The sequence below is a fragment of the Nannospalax galili genome, unplaced genomic scaffold (genome assembly GCF_000622305.1).
Source record: "Nannospalax galili isolate Female #2095 unplaced genomic scaffold, S.galili_v1.0 scaffold945, whole genome shotgun sequence".
Lineage (NCBI taxonomy): Eukaryota > Metazoa > Chordata > Mammalia > Rodentia > Spalacidae > Nannospalax > Nannospalax galili.
In genome coordinates, this window is record NW_008352650.1 from 212,884 (window position 1) to 236,134 (window position 23,251).

The 23,251-nt window shown below is 52.4% G+C and overlaps 1 protein-coding gene across 6 annotated transcripts in view; it reads left to right on the forward strand.

The window, feature by feature from the left end:
* Pgs1 (phosphatidylglycerophosphate synthase 1) overlaps positions 1 to 23,251 on the forward strand; it is a 46,116-nt gene that overhangs the window by 3,423 nt on the left and 19,442 nt on the right. For all 6 annotated transcript variants that reach the window (XR_003846524.1, XR_003846523.1, XR_003846522.1 and 3 more), the window contains exons 2-7: positions 10,740 to 10,929; positions 13,814 to 13,891; positions 16,532 to 16,631; positions 17,305 to 17,494; positions 18,020 to 18,198; positions 20,256 to 20,777. Coding sequence is in view for 3 of the 6 variants with exons in the window: in XM_008849644.2 (XP_008847866.1) it covers positions 10,740 to 10,929; positions 13,814 to 13,891; positions 16,532 to 16,631; positions 17,305 to 17,494; positions 18,020 to 18,198; positions 20,256 to 20,777 (1,259 nt within the window). In the remaining 3 variants the exon portion in view is untranslated. The remainder of the gene's footprint in view (positions 1 to 10,739; positions 10,930 to 13,813; positions 13,892 to 16,531; positions 16,632 to 17,304; positions 17,495 to 18,019; positions 18,199 to 20,255; positions 20,778 to 23,251) is intronic.

Sequence of the window (23,251 nt, forward strand, 5' to 3'; positions counted from 1 at the left end):
CACAAATTCTTGTTATGTAACCCAGGCTGGCCTTACTCTCTGGATCCTTAGTCTGTCCTTAGTCTCCCGAGTGCTCGGTGTACAGGTGTGCACCGCCATGCCCAGCCTGGACACGTTCTCCTCCTCCTTCTTTTACCTTTACATTTTATTTATTTTATTGTGCAGTGTGTGCGCGTGCATGTGTGGGTGCCAGGAATTGAACTCAGGTTGTCAGGCTTGGTAGCAGGCACCTTTACCCACTAAGCCATCTCACAGGTGGCCCCTTCTTTTTATTTTTCAAATTTAAAATTTTTTCCAATTGATTTAATTTTATGTGTATAAGTGTTTTGCCTGCACATATGCATGTATGTAGGTACACCACATGAATAGGCAGGTCCCTTTTTATAAATTTTATTATTTTGTTTTTTGAGACAGGATCTCCCTGTAACCCCAGCTGGCTTGGAACTTGCTATGGAGACCAGGATGGTCTTGAACTCACAGAGATCCCCCTGCCTCTGCCTCCTGAGGACTGGGATCAAGTAGGTGTGTACTACCACCACACCTGGTCCTTTTTTTTTTTTTTCTGAGACACGGTCTCCTGTAGCCCCAGCTGGCCTAGAACTCACTATGTAGACCAGGCTGGCCATGAACTCAATAGAGATCCTCCTGCCTCTGTCTCCCAAGTGCTGGGACTAAAGGTGCAAGCTATCACACCCAGCTCGTCCTTTTTTGTAAATTAGAAAAAAAAATTATTTTATTTGCTTTTAATTTTATTTCACTTTATTGTATTTATGTGTGTGCATGTGTGTGTGAGTGCCCACGGAGTCCAGAGAGAGTTTGATCCCCTGGAGCTGGAATTAGAGGTGGTTGTGATCCCCTGATGTGGGTACTGGGACCCGAACTCGAGTCTTCTATAAGACAGTGAATGCTGTTAACCACTAAATTGAAGAAAAAAAGGCAAAAAATTTTGTATTTATTTTATGTGTGTGAGTGTTTTTACCTGTATGTATTTAAGTGTATAATCAGTGTGCAATTGGATTCTCTGGAACTGCCTAGAACTGGAGTTACAGGTGGTTGTTAGCTGCCATCTGGATTCTGGGAACTGAACCCAGGTCCTCTGGAAGAGCAGCCAGTGCTCTTAACCGCTGAGCCATCTTTCCAGCCCCTCCTGAAATGTTTTTTTGAGACACACATCTCATATTATGCTCTGGATCTAGCGTATTTGGCTTCTGATTGTCCTAGAACTCCTTGTATAGAGAGGCTGTCTGTTGATTTTTATTTTTTTCTGAGGTCAGGTCACATATAGCCCAGGCTGGCTCAGACTCGTTATGTAGTTGAGGATTACTTGAACTTCTGGAGCCTAAATTGACTTCCCAGTTTTGACTTTCCCAACAAACTTTGTTTGAGACAGGGTCTCGTTTACCTAGACTGACCTCCAACTATGCCGACGATGACCTTGAACTCTTGGTCCTCCCTGCCGCCATCACCTGAGTGCTGGGATTACAGGCATGTGCCACCACAGTCAACTCAGCTTCCCCAAACCATTGGCAGCTTGTGTGGCTTCATGTTTCTAAGCCAAGAGATTAAGCCTAGAATTACGCTGAGAGAGAGTTGTTGAGTTCCAGAAGCTGAGTTTCTTGGGCCTGTGCTCAGACGTTCTTGTTTCACAGTCCTCGGCAATGACACTAGGAGCGTGGACTAGTGTTGGCACAGTGTTGGGTGACCCTGCAGTTCCTGTCCCTCTGCCTGGGTTGGCCCACAGGCTTTCTGGCTCTCAGGACCTTGGTGGTTGGCGTTGTTCTCGGTTGTGGCTGTTCCCCCTCTCTCTCTCAGCCACTAGCTTTCGATTCTTCTCCATTGTTCACCGTGCCTCGCAATTCCTCATTCCCCGAATGGTGTGGTTTCTTGTAATTCTGTGATCATTGATTCATTGATAATAGCTCTGTATAGTCATGAGCTTAGGTTATTTTAGATTCTAGCTTGCCAGTCTGACTCAGCCATTGGGGGGTGGTGAATCCTTGTGGTCAGCAAGAGGAACGTTTTCACGGCGTGGTTTCCTTTCAGGCCTAGAGATGCCCATAGAGACCAAGAACTCTAGAAAATCATTTCTTATTAGTGATCTTGAAATTCTGTCGTTTCCTCTGAAGCAAGTGTCTGACTCACCGTCATTAGGAGCACTGGATAATTCATTTATTCCTCATGTGTATGGGTCACTGCTTGGCTGGGTTCTGGGGAAGCAAGATAAAGACATGGCCCTGCCTTAAGGTGCTCTGACCCGTGAGCAGACAGTTACAGGAAAGTAAGGTGGAAGGTCATCCTGGAGAGGCCCCTTTAGCAGGGAAAGCTTCCTGGTGGCACAAGTTGGAGCTGCTTTGGAGCGGGGGAGTGAAGGAGGAGGAGGAGGAGGGCGTCAAAGAGGGATGACGTGAACAGCAGTGCGGGCAGTTCTGAGATCTCACGGGTTCTTGAACCACTTCTAGCAGCAGAGAGCTGCTAAGTAGTGAAGGAGAGAGAGGAGCCAGGAGCTGCTAGTGGCCTGGGCCAGAGACCTAGGAAGGCAGGCTCTAGATCCCTGTGTGGTTGTTTCTCTGAGTGGTTGAGGCCTGAGATGGAGACACTCACACAAGTCAGGGCAGGGGTGATGGAAGGGGGCTGGGCTTAGAGCTGCACTGGGTGTATGTAGTATGGGAGTGCTGTTGTGTAGGTCACATGACTGAGTCCATAGGTGGCGACACTTCACTGAAACTGGGAATGTGCTAGGTTTGGGGGCTGATAAAAGGTCACATGGGGCACGTTAGCTGGTGTCTAGGTGTATATAGGTGGAGGTGGCCAGTGGCCAGTGGGCTGTGCAGAACTGGAGTTCAGAAGAGGGAGATGAGCCTCCAACGGAGGGCTTTGGAGCCCGAGGCTATGCAGAATGGGCTCCTTATTTGGAGGAGATGAGACCTAGTGTGTCTAAAGCGTGTTAGTTCCCATTCTTGAATTTGTTTGCCATACAAGGAAATATTTTCTTTGTGGCCTACGTTTTTTTTTTTTTTTTCCCTGTAAAGCTGTTCTCAGTTTTAGCTATATGTATAACAAAGTACTCTTTCTTGAAACTTAAGCCTGTTTTGAGCGAGTGAGAGAGAGAGAGAGAGAGAGAGAGAGAGAGAGAGAGGAAAACTGACTTGACAGACTAGGGGTTCCTGACTCCCCGATCTGGACTGGCAGGTGGCTTTTGCAGTCGGCCTTACAAGGTGTGATGGCAGGTTGGTCGGTTGGTCGTACAACTTGTGAGAAGTTTCTGCTCTGAAGAAGGAGCCACCAAGTTTTCAGCAGTTGCTTTTTCTTTGAACCTTGTGACGTTGGGGCCTCCTTACTCATCAGAGCTTGGAGCAGCTGTCTCTTGGTTTATTTTAGATTTTTGAGACAGGGTCTTACGTTGCCTAGGCTGGCTCAAATTGGACATGTGGCAGAGGATAAGCACCTTGAACAGGATCCTCTTGCCTGCAGTGTGTGTGCCACCATGCCCAGCTTTAGCAAGTTGTCACTTTGTTTTGGGATACTAGAGTTTGAACCCAGGACCTTTTATGTGCCGAGGAAACACTTTACTGCTGAGCTGTGTCCTCAGACCGCCTCTTGGTTTATTTATGGCAGTTAGAATAAGTGGGTGGGAGATAATTTGGACTCGAAGAATAATTTTCTCAATTCATATTTGACCTTGCATGATTTAAAGTCGCAGCTGACTGACTTCAGTGGTAGTGTGAAAAGTGACTGTTGACAGTGTGCCCGAGTTACGTCCTAGCTGGCATGAGTTCTGCTCAGCTGGCTGTGTGCGGCTAGGCGGATAGAAAGCAGCCTGGGATTAAACTGTTCTGATAGATAACCCTCTTGTAAACCGTGTGATCTGATTGGAGAGGAGGCACTGGAGGCTGGGGAGACGGCTGCAGTGGTGGAGGCTAGTTCTGGTCAGGCACCTTGATGCTGGGCTATGCCTCAATAACCAGCATTTTAAAGGTACTTTAGCTCCTCGGCACCCCCCCCCCCCATGCCATTGGCTTCTTTTTGACTAAGCTGAGGAGGGGAGTCATGGGGTCAGCTGGATGCTGGCAGCCCAGCTGGGGCGGTGCTTGCTGGGGGAGTCCGGCAGGCCGAGGCTTGAGTAACTACGGGAATCGGCATCATTTCCCTCTCGGCTCTGACTTCACAAGTCAGGAAGGGACGCCTGCTGCCAGCCTTGTAGGAAGTGCGGACCTTCGTGTAGTTTCTCGGGCCCTTCTCAGGAAGTTATGGCGGTTGCGTTTTCCTCATCAGTTCACTTTTTACATCTAAATGTGTATGACGGGTGGGCGGGGACAGGGCGGAGGGTGGACCTTTCTTAAAAAGTGGTTTCTGAAAATGTGACGATCCAGAGACCACAGTTTCTCTTAAAGCCTTTTTTTATCATTTCGACAGATTTGACTGAGATCCCAGCCATAGTAGATTCCAGGAGTGTGCTTTCCCAGAGTAAGGCCCTGAGGCCGTGACTCAGTCCACTCCCAGGGCACTGGATGCCCTGGGTGCTCCTGACCCGTGTGGCCTCATGGTGGGTCTGGCGACAGTCTTTCAGCCTCACAGCACTCTGTCCTGAGCCCTGCATGCTATTTGGAAAACAAAACAAACCTCTGCGAGTCCTCCTATAGCTTGTGTCCCAGCCAGTGATAGGGTACTGTGGTTCAGGGGTGGCACGGAAGGGTGAGGTGTAGATCTTGGGGTACTCCTGCCTGCCTCCACTGGCCTCCCTCTACTGAGAACGGGGGTGCTTAGCTGGGCCTCCAGGCTCATCGGCATTGATCTGCAGGGAACCCCGAGGTGTGCCAGCATTGTCCCATGGGACCCATGCTGTTTCAAAGTGTTTGTTGGGATGGAGATCTGTTCCTCCCCCAAGGGCACCTGTCTTCTGTCTGGTGGCAACTCAGCAGCTCCAGTTATTCTGAGTCCTGCTGGGGGTGTTGAGGGTCTGTACTGCCAAAGGCAACAGGCAGACTTCGCCATGTGGTCAAGGGCTCAGAGGAGCGTGTCCATACCATGCTCCAAGGCAGTTCTGCACTGGTACCTTGGGAGGTGGAGAGAGGCTGCTTTGCTCAGCCCACTCCTCTCCCTGCAGACTCACTGCCCTCTCGCAAAGGGCCTTTTGGGATCAGGGTTCCCCGGCCACCTGAGTCAGGGAATTTGTCTTCCGTGTCTGCTGGAAGCCTTAAAATCACGTGACTGAACCTCCCCCCAGAGTCAGGTATCCTGTGGGTGTGGCTTGAGCAGCTGGTGGGAGAGGCTGCTGGCCCTGTCCCCTCAGGACCTTAGGTTGATAACAGCTCTTGTGTGGCTGGCCTTGGAGCCCTGGAGGACCACAGACCCTGTTCTCATCCCCCCCCCCCCATTCCAGAGGAAAGGGAAGTGTACAGTATTATCTGGCTGCTACCAGTTCCTCCTTCTTGTAACTAGAACTGAATGTTAGATGGTATCTAGAAAGTGATGACTTGGGGAAACTGACTAGATGTGGAAACTGTGTGTGTTTAGTTCTCAAAAATGTGAGTATGACAGAATTCAGCCTTTTTGGTAACCACAGCTGCTGCCTTGAATCTTTCAGGGCTCAGCTTTGGATGGCACACATTTTTGTTTTTGTTTTTTTCTTTAAAAATTTTATTTGTCTGGGTGTGGTGCACACACCTTTAATCCCAGCACTCTGAGGTAGAGGCAGGTAGATCTCTGTGAGTCTGCATAGCAGGTTCCAGGCCAGGTAGCAAGATCCATTTCAAAAAAACAAAAACGGGGCTGGAGAGATGACTCAGTGGTTAAGAACACTGGCTGTTCTTGCAAAAGACCCGGGTTTAAATCCCAGCACCCACATGGTGGCTAACAACTGTCCATAACTCCAGATCCAGGGGATCTCACACCCTCTTGTGTCCTCCATGGGCATCACATGACACTGATGCACTTACACACATGCAGGCATAGCTCTCACACATGTAGAATAAAAATAAATACATCTTTTAAAAAAAGTTTTTTTTTTTTGTCTTTTCGAGGCAGGACAGTTCCCAGGTTACCTGGAACTCACTTTGTAGACCAGGCTGGCCTTGAACTCATTTAGATCCGCCTGCCTCTGTCTCCTGAGTGCTGTGATTAAAGACGTGTGCCACCATGCCTGGCCCCACAAAACCAGTTGTTAAAAAATGTTATTTTGTGTTTGTGTAGGTGCCACAGCAGAAGTGTGCAGGTCGGAGGATGATTTGTAGGAATTTCTTCTCTGCCATGTGTGTTCCGGGAATTGAACTCAGGTCATCAGACTAATTAGACTTTTACCTGCTGAGCCATCTTGCTGGCCCAGGACAGGTGATTTCTTAGTAAATGTCCTGGTGAGAGGGGAATCAGCTGTTTTGGTGGGTGGCTTGTGGGGACTGGATTACTGTGGGCTAGTGGTGGCGTGGGGTGAGTGTTTTCTGAGATAGTCCCCAGGAACTACGTTATGGAAAGCCAGGAACCAGCCCCAACAGGTTCTGGCTGAAGGCCCCCAGCAGGCCCTGGAGCAGATCTCCCTGGCTCCGAAGGTCACCTGCCCTGCTGAGGCTATTCACTTCGGTTTTGAGGACTCCCAGTCCAGGCAGGTCTCCTTGCTTGTGCTGTCCTGGGGCTCTTTAAAAAACGCTTGCTGGGGCTGGAGAGATAAGAGCAGGTAAGAGCACTGATTGCTCTTGCAGAGGACCTTGGTTCGATTCCCAGCCACCCACATGGCGGCTACTACCCGTCCTTGACTCCAGTTCCAGGGGAATCTGAAGCCCTCTTCTGACATCTGCCGCATTGCACGACACGGGTGCACTCACATACATGCAGGCAATACCCTCATACATGTAAAACAAAAAAATAAAATATTTTTAAAAAACCAAATGCTTGCTGCCTCTGAGAAGGTGTCTCTCCATGTGAAGAGTAGAAGCCACGTGAAGGCTCCACGGTGAATGGGTGAAGTGAACTGGCTCGCAGCTCCTCTAACAGAAGCAAACCTGTCAGTGCTCAGATTAAACAGGAAGCCAACACAAAAGCCTCTTGGACCAAGGCCCTTGTGGACTGTTCCCAGGGAGCGTTCCCTGCAGGGGAGAGACCTTCTGAGGTGACCGCCCTGTAGCCGCTGCAGCCGCTGCCGGCCAGGTGGCTGTGTTCAGGTGCGCCCTGACACCGTGGAATGAGTGTGCCGTGACACACTTGCCTTGCTGCCTCCGTCCTTGTGGTTTTTCTGTTTTCTGTTGCCAGTTCGTTCTTCTGGAGCTGGGGTGCTGGGTGGGTTGAGACAGAGTCTCACTGCGTAGCCCCATATGGCCTAGATCAGGCTGGCCTCAAACTCAGAGATCTGTCTGCCTCTGCCTCCCAAGTACTGGGATTAATGTGACACCTTGCCAGGCCTTTTGTTGCCGGTGCTGCTGCAGGCGCCAGCTCAGTTCTCCTTGCCCAGAGCCCACTCCTCTCCTTCCCTGCTTGAGTTTTGCTGGATTTGAAAGTTCTTTTCAAGGTTGGCTACTGGAAAGGCTTCCTGCCCCCTGCCCCCTCCTGACACCCCTGCTCTGCTTCGACGGTTTGTGTATTTTGGCATTTATCTGATTTGTTTTAGCGTGTCGTCTTTGCCAGGTTTGTAAGCTGCAGAGCCTGCCCTGTGCTCTATGTCTCCACATTATGGTAGGTGTTCACAGGGACACCGGAGTCAGACTGGCAGTGACTCTTGCCCTCTTTTGGGATGTCCTTTGCCAGTGAGAGTTCCATCATGTTCCTGTGGGAGCTGGTTTGCCTCTGCCTGTGTGGAGGCTGTGTGGACCGAGGCTGTGGCACGCGGACCCTTGGTCCTTCCCCATATGCTCTGCAGGTTGGGGCAAGTGTCTGTGAGATGGACATTGACTGCTGCCGTGGGCTTGCCCCTGCACACAGACCATGTTCTGTTCATGAGTATGACTGTGCCCAGTGGCCTCACATGGTTAGTGCCGTCTTCTGTTTCCTCCTGGTTTTCCTTCTTCCCTCCCTCAAAGCCTGGTCAGTGTGTGGCCTGTTGTTTGGGTTGAGGCAGCAATCCCCTGTTCATGTCAGGCCTTTCACTGGCAAGCCCACACTCCTGAGTGTCTTCACCTGCTGTAGGGACAGCTTTTGCACCTTCACACTGGGGCCAAGTTCCCATCTTCCCAGGATCCAGAGAGCCAGCACCTTCCACTGTTGACTCAAGTTTTCTTGGCAGTGAGTTGGCCATGACAGACTGGTGGGCTTTCTGGGAAGCACAGCTGGGGGCCATCTGGCATCTGTGAGGCGCCATTCATGAGCCCTGGGAAGATTCATTGCTTATCGTGAAGCAGGCAAGCGAAGTCATCTTCCTGGAATTTGTGGCCGTCAGGCCTAAGGGTGTTGAGCATTTCCTCCCCAGTCATACAATAAAGAGGGGCTTCCAGCTGCTGTTTGCAGAATGGAATTCAAAGTGGGTGGGGCTTGTGTGGGGCTCTGGGTGCACAGGGCTTTAGGGGCTTGACTCCATGGACAGCATCATAGGCTCTCCAGGCTCAGCCTGGGGCTGCCTGTGGTGTAGATTTGTGGGATCGGGTTGGTGCTGGTGGGACCCTGGGTCTGTGAAGTGGAAAGGTCCTTATTAAGACTGTCTGTCACTTACGATGGGGTCTCCTCCCGCCTCGAACTGCTCCAGCGTTTCTCCTCAAATCTGTTTCAAAGAGAACATTTCATTTTCAGGCCTTCCTTTAACAGAAGTCCTGTGTGTCAGGAGCCTTGGGGCTGGGTCTTTACTGCCACCCTTCCACCAGGCTCACCTTGTTCCCAGTGTCTGTAGGCAGGATTGGAGCAGCCTCAGTCGTGGGGCTGGAGAGCCCAGGAGTTCAGAGCCCCTGCTGCTGCTGCCCTTGCAGAAGACCTGACTTCAGTTTGCAGCACCCACATCAGGCACTGGATACAACTGTAAGTCCAGCTCCAGGTTATCTCATGCCCTCTTCTGGCCTCTGTGGGCACCTGCACACAAGTGGCGTACACTGGACACACACACACACACACACACACACACACACACAGAGAGAAAAATAAAGTTAAAAAAATCTTTTATCTATTCTTTGATAATCTCATTCATGTGCGTACATGTGTACAGTGTGTCTTGTCCTGTTCACTCCCCAGCACATCCCCCTTCGGCCTTCACATCCTCTCCTTATTTATTATTTTCGTGTGTGTGTGTGTGTGTGTGTGTGTTCATGCTGAGGTGGCCAGAAGAGGGTGTCAGATGCCCTGGAGCTGGAGTTACAGGCAGTTTGAGCCTCCCAGTGTGGGTTCTGGGACCGAACTTGGGTCTTCTGAGGGACAACAAGCTCTCTCACTGCTGAGCCATCTTTGTAGCTGCCTTCTGCCTTCAGCTGCTGAGCCATCCCTGTAGCTGCCCTCCCCCTCTTGTGACCCACATACCCCAGTTAGCACTGCCTCATGGAATGTTGACTGATGGGGTTGGTGTGTGTCTTGTCATGTCCAGAAGACAGCATTTCACAGCTCTCCCCACCATCCTCCGGCTCTTACACTCTCCCTGCCCCACCTTCCCGGATGGTCCCTGAGCCCTCCCCGGGGGGGGGGGGCAGTTGACATCACTGTCCCATTTAGGACTGAGCACTCAGTGGTCACTTATTTGCAGAACTTTGACCTGTTATGAGTCACTGCAAACTGCTATTCACTGTAGAAGGAAGCTTCTGACCCAGGTGGAGGTAGCACTAGTCTGTGGGTATAAACGATCATATTTAGAAGACAGTTTGATGGCATGCCCATTTAGTAGTAGGTTCCCCTAGGGACTGTGACACCCCCTTCTCCACCCCCAGGGCTTTGGACCAGACTTCCAGTATCAGGTGTGAGTTCTCTCCTGTGGAGCAGGCCTCAGATCCAATCAGAAAGTGGTTGGATTCCCCCATGACAGTTATACTGTTACACCAGTGGGCACATCTCCTGACATGTCGGTGTTGTAACATTTGGGGCTTACCCCTGGGTAATACCATCCACGACATTTCTCCCCCAGCACTCTGGCACTGTGGAAGCTAGCCAGCAGGGAAGAAAGTTTCAGGTCATTTCCAGCTTGATTACTTTGTGTCCTACAACCAAAGTGTGTGGTATCTTCAACGGTGGGGTCTGACCATCTAGTTATGGGGGGCAGCCAAGCAATGGCAATGGCAGTGGTCTCCCTAGGCAAGAACTCATAGGAGGTGTCCCAATGTGTGCAGGCAGGATTTTCCTGAGGTGGATTTGTGCAGAAAGGGCAGATTGAAACACGCCGGAACTTTTGTGAATTTTCTTGTGACTGTTCTCAGTTTGGATTCTGGGATGTTTGGAGTAAATTTGGTCGGGTTTGTGCATAGACCTTGGCGCTTTGTGTTGCAAGGCACTGACTACTCTAGGGTGCAGGGAGGAAAAGGGGCTGGAGGGAAAACCTTCCCATAGAGCTCACCTCTGGCTCACATTTTAAAATGTCTGAAAAGCCAATGAGGTGGTATATGTACACCTTTAATCCCAGCACTTGGGTGGCAGAGGCAGGAAGATCTCTGAGTTCGAGGCCTGCCTGGCCTACATAGGGAGTTCTGTACCAGCCCAAGACTTCATAGTGAGGGCCTTTCTCAAACAAACCAAAAATCAGATATTTAAATAAATAAATAGCCTGAAAAAAATGCGAGATGGCCAAAACCTCCCTCCCCCAGCAGCAGAGTGGGGTCTGTGGAGGTATTTGACAAATGTGTCTCTCTCGCCAGGTCACCATGGCTGTTCTTGGCTCCCTTGCTGTCTCCAGCTGTCCCCCAGGTTACCTCCCCGCCATGCTGCCTGTGTCCCGAGGGTGTGCACAGATTCCAGTGGATCAGAAACTTGGTTCCGGAGTTTGGAGTCTCCAGCTCTCACGTCAGAGTGCTCTCTTCCCCTGCAGAATTCTTTGAGCTCATGAAGGTGAGTTGATTGTAGAGGACAGAGAGACAGGAGCTGGAATTGGGGCTTCCGGGTTGGGTGAGTCCTAAACACCCTCTGTTGCAGAAACTTCTGGTGTGGTTCTGCCTGTCTGGTTTCACCTTCACAAGTGTTTGAGTTGAGCCCCAAGTGGAAGCTTCCCTGGGTGGGTAGTGCCTCAGAGCGGGAGGTGGTAAGGACAGGATGAGGCTCTGATTCTGAGACAGGAAGGTAGTGAGCTGGTGGACCCCAGCCCCTCCCCACCACAGATGAAGGGAGCCCTGGACTGGTAGCCTCTTCATCCTTTGTTGTGGGGGCTGGGTAGGGAGAGGTTGCCAGGAAGAACACCTGGAGGGATCTGATGGACAGTGGCTGCTTGGTGAAGAGGCATTTTGAATTCACTGGGAGACTCGTGCCCCCTGACTGAGGTCCGGGCATCCTGGATCTCAGGACTGTGGTGTGTCCCTCCTTTTCCTATAGTTATAACAGCTTTGCACATAGGGCTTGCTTTCCACAGCTAGCTCATGGTCGCCTGCTAACTGGAATGAAGTAATTCAATACTAATCAATCTTTAACAACATGAACTCTTAAGTTCACACTGGCAGTCACTGTAGAAACGCTCTGGTGAGGCTGGTAGGCAGGGGGCTCTGGTGAGGGGTAGGCAGGGGGCTCTGGTGAGGGGTAGGCAGAGGTACTAGGAGAGAACGGGAGTTCCAGGTCTCTGTGCAGAAAGGGAGTGCTCTGTTTCTCCCCTTTCACTCTCTCTGTTGATCCACACTTAGCTTAATTTCTGGCTGGCTCATTCTGTGTGTGTCTGTGCTCATGGGAGGATCCAGGCTAGGTGTGTGCCCATGGGCAGCCCCCTGCTGTCCCCTAACCCTGCTTCTCCACCCCCTGCCTCCTTGTCTGAGATCCCGATGCTATAACATGCTCTTTGCCCTGTTTGGTTCTCTTACTCCTTGGCTTGGAGAAACAGGTTTTTCTAGGTATTTTTTTCAGCACCCTAATCAACCCTGGCTGACTGAGAACTGTCGCCACGTGGCGATCCTTCTTGCCAGGAGGCAGGGCCATGCTGCACAGCTGCCCACATTGGTGGGGCTGCAGGGGCTAGGGCGCAGCAGAGGGGCCAGCTCCATGGGTTGGGAAGTGAGAGGAGTCTGGCCTTCTTTTCCTGTCCCCAGACTGGCGGGTTCTAGCTTGCATCACACCTGAGGGATACATGTGACTCCCTGTGACAGACAGTGACCTCACAGACCTGCCTGGTCCCTGTGCCATCCTTAAGAGTGTGGGTGGTCTTGGTCCTGGTGTCCTCCTGTGAGCATCACAGACACTCCGGTCTCCAGAGCTGTACTGCCTCAGACCTGTTTGCTTCTGTTTTATCAGCTTCATCTCCTCAAACGTCTGTTTTAACAGGTGACAAAACAAAGGAAAGTAGCAACCCGCCGGGGTTGTGCCCGAGCCTTTCCCAAGGGTGTTCACGCATCTGTCTAGTCAAGATGCCCACTTCCTGGGTGGACAATATGGGCTGGGGGCGGCCTCCTCTCCTAAGTGGCAGTGTGAGCTGTGCTGTGCGGCTCCCTCGTAATCATGCTGTCCTTTGGCATTGATCTTTGTTTTTTGTGACAAGGTCTCATGTTGCCCAAGCGGCCTGGAACTTGCTGTGAACTGCTGATCTTCCTGCCTCATTTCCCAAGTGCCGGGATGCCAGGCGTGCACTGCTGTTCTTTCTGCCCTTCTGACTTCTGGGGGTGGGGCTGCCCAGGACTTGGAGTGTGCGCCTTTGTTCTCTTGGACTGGAGAGAGTCTGGGGAGAGGACACTGGCTGTTGAGACAACCTTGTGACATGTTGTCATTTGGTGTGGCGTGTCCTGTCTATAGTTTTCTAAAGCAGAGCCTGCTGTTAGATCCTCATCATGCAGATGGTAGAAGGTGCAGGCTGCACAGACACTCTCTTCCTCCCAGTTCTGCTTGTTAGCAGCGTGGCACTGAGTCTCCATGCCTTTCCAGACTGGTGTGTACATTCACATGAGTACGTGTGCTGACGGGGTGTAAGGCGGGGTTATGCTTGTGTTCTAGGAGATGCTCTTGTCTCTCAGCAACACAGGGAGTTCTCCTCAGGCACACAGATTTCTTTGATCCTGGGCTGGAGAGACAGCTCAGTTGGTAAAGTGCTTGCCTCATAAGTATGAAGATCTGAGTTCTAGTGCCAGCATTCACATGAAAAAAGCCAGGCGTAGTGGCATGTGCTTGTAATCCTAGTGCTGGGGTTGCAGACAGGTGGATTTCTAGGGCTTGCTGGCCAGCTGGCCTGCTTGGTGAACTCCAGGCCAGTGGGACACCTGGTCTCAAAGAAGATGAATGGCTCTCGAACACACCCGAGGTTGTTCCTTGGCCCACATGCGTACCAACACATACAGAAACACACGTACGTGAACACATGATCAGAACACATACGCACACGGCAATTTCCATCCTGTAGTAGTGACAGTGCATGTTGTATCAGATTAGATTGTACCTTACTTTGCAGGGTGAGGGTTTGGGATTATGGATTCTTTTTTTTTTTTTTTTTGGTGTTTTTGAGACAGGGTCTTCCTGTGTCCCCAGCTGTTCTGGAACTTGCTATGTAGACCAGGCTGGCCTTGAACTCACAGAGATCCGCCTGCCTCTGCCTCCTGAGTGCTGGGACTAAAGACATGCATCACCACGCCAGGCGGAGTTCTTTTATAAGTTGCCTTACATGGTTTCGAATGACTTGAAGTGTTAGTTGGTAAAGATGTAGAGTTGCTCAGCTTAGAGTATGACTTGCCTCAAATGTCAGAAGATCCTGTCTTCTCAGTGGATGGAGAAAACAGTGAACATGAACTTAGCGTTGTTTTTCCTCTTTCAGGGGCAGATACAAGTAGCCAAGAGGCGGGTTGTGATGGCATCCCTCTATCTGGGGATAGGTCCTTTGGAACAGGAACTGGTAAGATTTGGGGGGAGGTGGTCCCAGCAGCAGCTTGAGTCCGATCTGAGGCGTTGCAGATGCTTGTGTCTCCCCAGATACGGGTGTGTCAGGAGTGGGTGAGGAAGGGGTGGGTGGTCCACTTGGGTGCTGCAGTGTCTCCCCTCACTCTCCCAGGGCTCTGGGCTGCTGTACCAGGCTGTAGCCTGTAGGCCACATCAGACCCACAGCCTGCTTTTGTGTGGTCTCTGCATGAAGAGTGACTTTTGCATTCTCAAGTGATTGGAAAAAAGCAGAGAATGCTGTGACTCACATAGAAGCATGTCGTTTACATGTCGATAATGTTTTCTTGGAGCACGGCCACACTCATCCTTGCACGTTGGCTGTGGCTGCTTCCCTGTGACAGCTGCACGACTGAGTCATTGTGACAGAGACCATCTGGCTCACAAAACCCAAAATATTTACACTGTGGCCCTTTTCAGAACATTTTTGACCCATCCTAGGCGAATGAACCCCGGTGCTGGCTCACTGGCTGCTGGATTTGCCAAGGCTGGGACCAAGTGCCAGGGCTCGGCCAGCCTCGCTCTGCCTGCACTGACTGACGTGCCACTGCTTTCACTCTCAGTGAGGCAGACAGGGCCGAGAGGGGCTGCAGTCACCTGGGGCTGCTGACTGTAGCACAGCCCTGGGCAGGCAGCATTCTGAGGCAGAGTTGGAGAAGGGGAGGAAGCTGGTCTCTTGCCCGTTGTGTGAGTTCTTTCTGGGTGGGAGCTGAGAAATGAGCCATTGGTGTGTGGAGCAGGAGGATGATGGGCTAGCCTAGACACTCACTACTTCTCTGACTCGGAGCGGGGAGGCTTCCCTCTATTCTCCAGTAGTCCTCGTAGTGCAAGCTTGGGGAACTTGTTCTCATGGGAGAGAAAGAATATCCTAGTCAGGGGAAGGCCCAGTGTGCGTGTCCCAACGAATTCACCGGTGTGCAGTGTGCGTGTCCTGACACATTCACCAGTGTGCAGTCTGCGTGTCCTGACGAATTCACCGGTGTGCAGTGTGTGTGTCCCGACGAATTCACCAGTGTGCAGTCTGCGTGTCCTGACGAATTCCCCGGTGTGCAGTGTGCGTGTCCTGACGCATTCACTGGTGTGCAGTGAGTGTGTCCCAACGAATTCACCGGGGTGGAGTGTGCGTGTCCTGACGCATTCACTGGTGTGCAGTGAGTGTGTCCCAACGAATTCACCGGGGTGGAGTGTGCGTGTCCTGACGCATTCACTGGTGTGCAGTGAGTGTGTCCCAACGAATTCACCGGGGTGGAGTGTGCGTGTCCTGACGCATTCACTGGTGTGCAGTGAGTGTGTCCCAACGAATTCACCGGGGTGGAGTGTGCGTGTCCTGACGCATTCACTGGTGTGCAGTGAGTGTGTCCCAACGAATTCACCGGGGTGGAGTGTGCGTGTCCTGACGCATTCACTGGTGTGCAGTGAGTGTGTCCCAACGAATTCACCGGGGTGGAGTGTGCGTGTCCTGACGCATTCACTGGTGTGCAGTGAGTGTGTCCCAACGAATTCACCGGGGTGGAGTGTGCGTGTCCTGACGCATTCACTGGTGTGCAGTGAGTGTGTCCCAACGAATTCACCGGGGTGGAGTGTGCGTGTCCTGACGCATTCACTGGTGTGCAGTGAGTGTGTCCCAACGAATTCACCGGGGTGGAGTGTGCGTGTCCTGACGCATTCACTGGTGTGCAGTGAGTGTGTCCCAACGAATTCACCGGGGTGGAGTGTGCGTGTCCTGACGCATTCACTGGTGTGCAGTGAGTGTGTCCCAACGAATTCACCGGGGTGGAGTGTGCGTGTCCTGACGCATTCACTGGTGTGCAGTGAGTGTGTCCCAACGAATTCACCGGGGTGGAGTGTGCGTGTCCTGACGCATTCACTGGTGTGCAGTGAGTGTGTCCCAACGAATTCACCGGGGTGGAGTGTGCGTGTCCTGACGCATTCACTGGTGTGCAGTGAGTGTGTCCCAACGAATTCACCGGGGTGGAGTGTGCGTGTCCTGACGCATTCACTGGTGTGCAGTGTGTGTCCCAACGAATTCACCGGGGTGGAGTGTGCGTGTCCTGACGCATTCACTGGTGTGCAGTGAGTGTGTCCCAACGAATTCACCGGGGTGGAGTGTGCGTGTCCTGACGCATTCACCAGTGTGCAGTGTGCGTGTCCTGACACATTCACCGGTGTGCAGTGTGTGTCCTGACGCATTCACCGGTGTGCAGTGTGTGTGTCCTGACGCATTCACCGGTGTGCAGGTATGTCCTGATGCGTTCACTCTTTTGGCAGACACATGCTGACTACGCTCTATGCGTAGGGTGATGCTTGTGTGAGAGGATGATGTCTGTGGAGATGCTGGGAACTGTGACCTTAGAGACTATTTCCAGGAATGGTGAGGCCCAGGCCGCTGAGCAAACCCTCTGCCCTGCACCCACCCTTCTCTTCCCTGGGGCCCGAGCTGGAGAGGGTGCTTGGAGAGGGTGCTCGGTGGCCGACGAGCTCACGCAGAGCTGCCGTAGTGTTCTCAGAGAGGGTGGTGAGGCTGCTAGGTGATTGACCTCTTTAGCTGCACAAGCATCTCTTTGTCTCAACGTGTGTTACTTTGGATTCTTTTCCTGAGGTGGACTGCCTGGAAAGCACTCTAGAAAAGTCACTGCAAGCAAAGTTTCCTTCTGGTCTCAAGGTCTCCATTCTCCTGGATTTCACTCGGGGCTCAAGGGGTAAGTGTTATGCACACCTGGCCCCTGGCACTTCCTCCGTCCCATCCTTGGTTTGAGGAGTTGTACTGGTAGCCGGGGTCCTGCTCTAGTCATGGCTCCTGCAGCCACAGGAATGGGCTGTGACTGAGGCGCGGCTGTCAGGTCTGTCTTCTGACTCCCCTTCCTCGGGCCTGCTTCATTCTGACGCTCTGTGGGGCTCTGGTGGCTAAGGCCGTATTCCCAGGATTCCTTGTCTCTTTGAAGGAAGTCAGCTTCCCTGAGACTCAGGCCAAAGTTCCTGATGGCTGTTGTGGACTATGGACTAGATCTGAGTTAATTGTCATCAGGGGCTTAGAGTGTGCATAGCAGTCTGGCTCAGGCTGGTATGTTTTCCTGTGGAGATGGAGTTGAAGGGTCAGGGCAGAAAGACTGGGGGGCGGGTGGCACCCTAGGAGGCATTTGGGTGGAATTACCAGGAGGAGGGGGAGCTATTGTGGGTGGCAAAAGTAACAGACCTGTTACATGCAGCACCAGCCCTCCCTGAAGTCTGATGTGGCCCAGGGTTCCGCTGGCTGTCGGGTGGCCAGCTCCGATGGGTGACCCGGTGAAGTGAGGCCCCCGGGGAATTGTCCTTTCTGGCATTCAGGACGTCTTTTCTGGTTGTGACGTCACTGAGACTGCCTGTCTCACGCAGGCAGGAAGAACTCTCGTACCATGCTGCTCCCGCTCCTGCAGCGGTTTCCTGAGCACGTGCGCGTCTCCCTCTTCCACACGCCAAACCTCCGAGGGCTCCTCCGACTCCTTATCCCTGAGCGATTCAACGAGACGATCGGCCTCCAGCACATCAAGGTGTACCTCTTTGACAATAACGTCATCTTGAGCGGGTGAGCTTTTGTACTCTGTCAGTGTGCTCTGGGTGTCAGAGAGCCCGAGGCCTCTTCCCGTGGATGGTTGGAAGACAGCCACCATTGAGCACGTACATTGGCCACGGTGCTAAGCCTCCCTTTACCATCTCACTCAGTTCCTGTCAGGACCCTGTGGCTATTCTCCTCACTCTGTTAGAAAATAGATCAGAGATCTGGCAGACAACTGTCTGCCAAACAAGAACTGAGCAGGTCAGAAGCCCAGGATTTCGGACTGTGACATCACCAAGACAGCTGTGTGGACTTCAGTGCCTGTTCTCAGCTGGATCGGCTCCTTTCATGGCTGGGCCATCTCTGTTCTGTCACTCAGCATCAGCTTGACTGGTGTCCTGCTCATGACTGTCGCTCAGTAGCTGCCTGTTAACTGGCTTCCCTGGCTTTGTTCCACCTTGGTTTGTCATTTGTCAGTTACCCTGAGGCTCGGGTCACCAGACCATGCCCCTATGCACGCCTGGCTGAGTCCTCACCCTATTCTTTTCCCTGTAGAGCAAACCTGAGCGACTCCTACTTCACCAACCGCCAGGACCGCTATGTGTTCTTGCAAGACTGTGCTGAGATCGCAGACTTCTTCACAGAGCTGGTAGACGCAGTGGGGGATCTGTCCCTGCAGCTGCAGGCTGATGACACAGTGCAAGTGGTGGATGGGATGGTACATCCTTACAAAGGTAGGGGTCCAGGTGTGCTGACCTGGGTGTGGACTGAGGGCCAGTAGAGCTCCTCTGTCGGCCTTGACCCAAGTGCAAGAAGCAGGTGGCAGGGCATTCTGCCTCTGTCTCTGGAGCCAGACATATGTGCTCAGTGATGGTCAGTTGTGTTCTATAGGAAGAGCCAGCCTGGGAAAACAGGTGTTTGGGCTTGGGCTTTGTGTGTTGGCTGGGGCGGCCAGGAGGCTGCCCTGCAGTTACAGGAAGCAGCGTGCCCAGTGACCGCCCACCTTGGCCTCTTCCCCAAACCTCCTGTCACAGTGGCTCTGCTGCTCTCCGCCTCCATTGAGGTCTGTGGTCTCCTGCCTGGGAAGTGAAATGGGAGAGCTCAGCTCTGTGCCCGAGACAGGCAGGCCTGGAGCAGATTCCTGGGCACTCCTCTGATTCCTGTGGCTGTGGCTTCACCTGGCCTTAAAGGGCTGCTACTAAGTGTGCAATAGTGTCCATAGCTTGGGGATAACCCAGGGAAGGGGTTAAACTGGACCTTGTAAGGAGAAAAACTCCTCACGTCCCATGAGCGGAGATGAAAGCTTTTGTGTGGGGCTTCCTGATGGTAGCCCTGCCCTGTGCCAGTGAGCTCTGACAGCCAAGCTGGCTACAATCACCTGGTGGCCCCGTCTGCCAGGGGATGCCTACTTGTTACCCCTGTGCCTTGATACTCATCAATTGGAATTTCGTGAAAATTTTCTTTCCCTCTGGTTACCCTTAGATCTGTCTTTCGGTCCCAAAGTCTAACATATTGCACAGATGTGCTTGGGAGCCAGCACACACTCCTTCCTGGCTGCTGTTCTCCCCTGATGGCAGCTGGTGCTGAGGAGGGTGGTATCCACACAGGCAGTCCCTTCTCTGTTCTAGCCCAGACCTGAGGGGCACCCAAGTATCTGTCTCTGTCCTCAACATGGGCCGTGGAGTGAGTGTGGGAGACCCAACCCGGCCCTCCTGCCTTGTGCTGCTTCTCTTCCTGACCAGCCTTGCCGAGACTTGCTGTCTCATGAATCTTTTCAGAGACTCCTCTGGGCAGTGTTGTTCCCACTTCGGAACTGTTTGGTTCTGGCCTTCTCTCTGTCCTCCTCCTGCTTGTTTACACTTTCCCGTCTTCGTCCTTGGGCTTCTTGAGCTGCTTGTCAGACCCCAGTCTTCCTCTGGCGAGAGCAGCTGCAGGTGTTTCTTTTTCTCCCTCTGAGTGTCCTATCTCCCTGGGGAGTGAACTCCATGCAGAGCCCAGGGCCTGTCCTCAGGGCTTCTCTGTGGTCGGTGGCTGTGGCTGTGAGCACCTCTCCCCACCGCCTGTCCCTACATTTTCTTCTTTTCTTGGTTCTTTAAGCCAGCACATGCCCTTTTCCGGATTCTTTTGTGTGTGTGACAGGTTCTCACTATGTAGCTCAGGCTGACCTTAACCTCATCCTCAAGTGCGAGATTACAGACAGGTGCCACCATGCCTGGCCCTGTCATGTACTTCTGTGTTCATAAACGTCCTTAACAAAGTGCAGCATGCATGTTGGACAGTTGTCACAGAGGCGCTACTCAGGTGTCTGTTTGCAGTAGATCACTCTCCAGAGCTCCCCTGCACCCCTCCCAGGTGTTATCCCTAAGGCAGCACTGCCTCGTGTTTGTCTGCCTGTTCTCTTGCCTGTTTGGGGGGTTTTGTAATCAGAATTAATTACCTGCAGCGCGCCCTGCTGCCTCCCCATGCTTGTAGGTCCGGTGGGCACCCACCTCCTCTGTCCTGAGCTCGCTCCGTCTGTTCTGCCAGTGATCACCGTGCACATCTGCACTTCCTTACCTATCGCATGCTGTATACCCTGAGCCATCGGAGTCTTGACTGCTTGTTTTTTGAGACAGGGTCTAATAGGCTGGCCTGAAACACACTGTGTAGCTGAGGATAACCTTGACCCCCTGATACTCCCGTGTCAACCTCCCAAGGGCTGGGGTTACACGTGTATGATGACAGTGACAGCTATGCACTGCCACGCCTGGCTCTCAGTGCTCTCTTTCCTTCTCTCTTGTGCCTCCTGTAGGTGACAGGGCTGCGTACTGCAAAGCTGCCAATAAGCGGGTCATGGATGTGATCCAGTCAGCCAGGACCCGGCAGCAGATGCTGCATGCGCAGACCTTCCATGGTGACTCTCTGTTAAGCCAGGAAGAGGCCGCTGCTGCCGGAGACCGGAGACCAGTGCCTGACACCTGGATTTACCCGCTGATCCAGATGAAGCCTTTTGAGATTCAAATAGACGAGATAGTTACGGAGACCCTGCTGACTGAGGCCGAGCGAGGGGCTAAGGTCTTTCTCACCACTGGCTACTTCAATCTGACTCAAGCCTATATGGACCTGGTCTTAGGCACACGGGCCGAGTACCGGATCCTGCTGGCCTCACCTGAGGTGAACGGCTTCTTTGGGGCCAAGGGTGTGGCTGGCGCCATCCCAGCTGCCTATGTGCACATTGAGCAACAGTTCTACCACGAAGTGTGCAGCCTGGGGCAGCAGGAGCGGGTCCTGCTGCAGGAATACCAACGCAGGGGCTGGACCTTTCATGCCAAAGGTAGGTGGAGGCTGGCCAGAGGACTACCCTAGCACGGGGTCGGCTCATGGGGGTGCGTCACGTTCCTGGTTCCCATGTAGGTCTGAGTGTGTTGTACCCATGGTGCACCCATCCATCCTGTGGGAGCCAGCCTCTGTTTTATCATTAGGACGGTCCTTGCTGCACATCCTGGTGGTCCCAGGTCCTGTGAGAGGTGAGGCTGTCCTATTTCAGTGGATTTTAGTTGTGCAAAATACCTCCCCTTTAGGTCCGTAAAACTTAAAAAACGGCAACCATTTTGGTGGCTATTTTTATTTTTCCTGGTTCCTGGCAAAACCTAGGCTTTGCCTCGCTAGGCAAAGGTTCTACCCTCAACCAAGTCCCACGGTTTGTGTAATGTCTGCTAAAGGATGTCAGGAGCGGGCACCTGTTGGCTGTGCAGAGCTTACTACAGTTCCTGATTTAGCAGAAGTAGCCCAGTTCCCCTGCCTTTGTCTCACCATTGGTCGCTTTTTTCCCACATGCCGGCCTCCGCAGCCTCCCTGTCAGAGCTGAGGGAATGGAGGCTGCGCACTCAGCATCTCGCCCTTCCTCGCTGGAAGCCCTGTATACTTTTTCTTTGTGGTTCTGTGGTGGAAACCAGGGCCTTGCGTGTGCCAGGCAGATGGTCTGTGCTCAGCTACACTGCCAACCAGTAATTCACATGCAGACCTGTGGTGGGAAATGGAATTAGTATGTGTTGCATATTTGTTGTGACCCCCTTCAGGCATCCAGGAGAGCTGCCCAGGTGAGACACGTTCTCAGGTATCCCTTCTGTGACATGGGTGGAGCGCGAAAACATGCCTGGCATCAGCTTGCCCTATGGCCTAGTGCTGCTGTATGTACCATGAATTTACTCCACATGAGCCTGTTGGGGAACCTGCTAGCCAGGTGGTGGGCCTGTATCTGAAGAGGTGTAGACAGTGTCTGGGGAATGCCTGGCTCTTCTGGCTTCTCTGGGTAGTCCCAGGGGCCTGTTGTGTCTGGGCATCTTCGAATCCTTAGGTGGAATGCTTGTAGGGTTTTCAGTATGTATGTGTTTTAAGAAGTTCAGGTTGTCCAGAGCGGAGTTCAGTACTCGGTGCTGAATTTAACTTGGTATTTTTAGTTATTAACAAAATTAAAACATTTAGAGAGAGAGAGCAAGAGAGAGTGTGTGTGAGTGCGTGTCCACACACATGCTTGCATGTGGATCTGTGTGTGTTGTCACACTTATGGATGTCAGAGGACAGCTTGTGGGAGTCTGCTTCTTCCACCAGGTGGGTCCTGGTTATAATTTAGGCTACTAGTCTTTTTCTAAAAGATATTTTATTATTTTTATTTTATGTGTATGAGTATATTGCCTGCATATGTGTAAGTGCACGCAGGTCATGCAATGCCTGTGGAGGACAGAAGAGGGCATCGGAGCCCCTGGGACTGGAGTTATGAACGGTTGTCCAGCTACCATGTGGGTGCTGGGAACCAAACCCAGTCCCTCTGCAAAAGCAGCCGGTGCTCTTAACCACTGCACCACCTCTGCAGCTCCCATGCTTGTCCATCTTAGTGGTGAGCACCTTTATCCACTGAGCCATTTCATCAGCCTTTTGTTTTAGTTTTGGTTTTTGTTGTGGTGCCCGAGGCTGAACCCCAACCTTGTGCATATGGATGGATACTTCAGCTCTGAGTTGCCCCTCAGCACCTAACCTGGAATTTAACAGAGCAAAACTTTGCCCAGGAGATTCTGGTGCCTGGTCTTAGGAACAGTTTTCAGTCTGGAATAGTAAAGTGGTCCGTCCGCCCAGCAGGTCTGTGCTTCAGGGCCCGCAGTGCTGTTTGTATGGGAAGTGACCACCCATCGTTTGCCTCAGTGTGCTTTCAGTCAGGTGTCTTAAGCCCAGGTAGGGCTGGCGGGGGTGGAAGGGGTATTTTCAGGTTGGCCCAGTTCCTTCTGGGAATGACAACAGTGCCCAGGGTGGGGTCCTGAAGGAGGAGTGGAGCTTTGGGGAGGTGCTGCGATGTAGGCCATGCACAAGCTACAGGGGCTGGACAGCAGCTCCTCCTGGTGCACACTATGGCTGCAGGCCCCAGTCCAGCCTTGCTGGTCAGGAGGCCCTGGCCCAGGTCTGACTGCGTGCTACTTGTTTCCCTGAAGCTGTGCTGATAAATGTGCAAATGTGCAGTGACTCCCCATTACTGTGGTGCCAGAAATACCCAGCTGGCTTTTCTAGTGTGCCTCGCCTTTTCCGGGACTCTGTGCTCCTGCCCTCTGCTCCCTCCCTCCCTCTTACCTGCCCTGGTGTGGGTGGGGCCCTGCCGCCTGGGAGTGCTGGATTAGTGGGAAGGCATGGAGAGAGAGAATATGTTGGAGAGAGAGAGTGCTTGAGAGAGAGACAGAGACAGACAGAGATATGGGGGTGGTTGGTGCTTAGAAGGTTTATTTATCATTACTAATTTTTTAAAATTTATCCTTTTTTTAT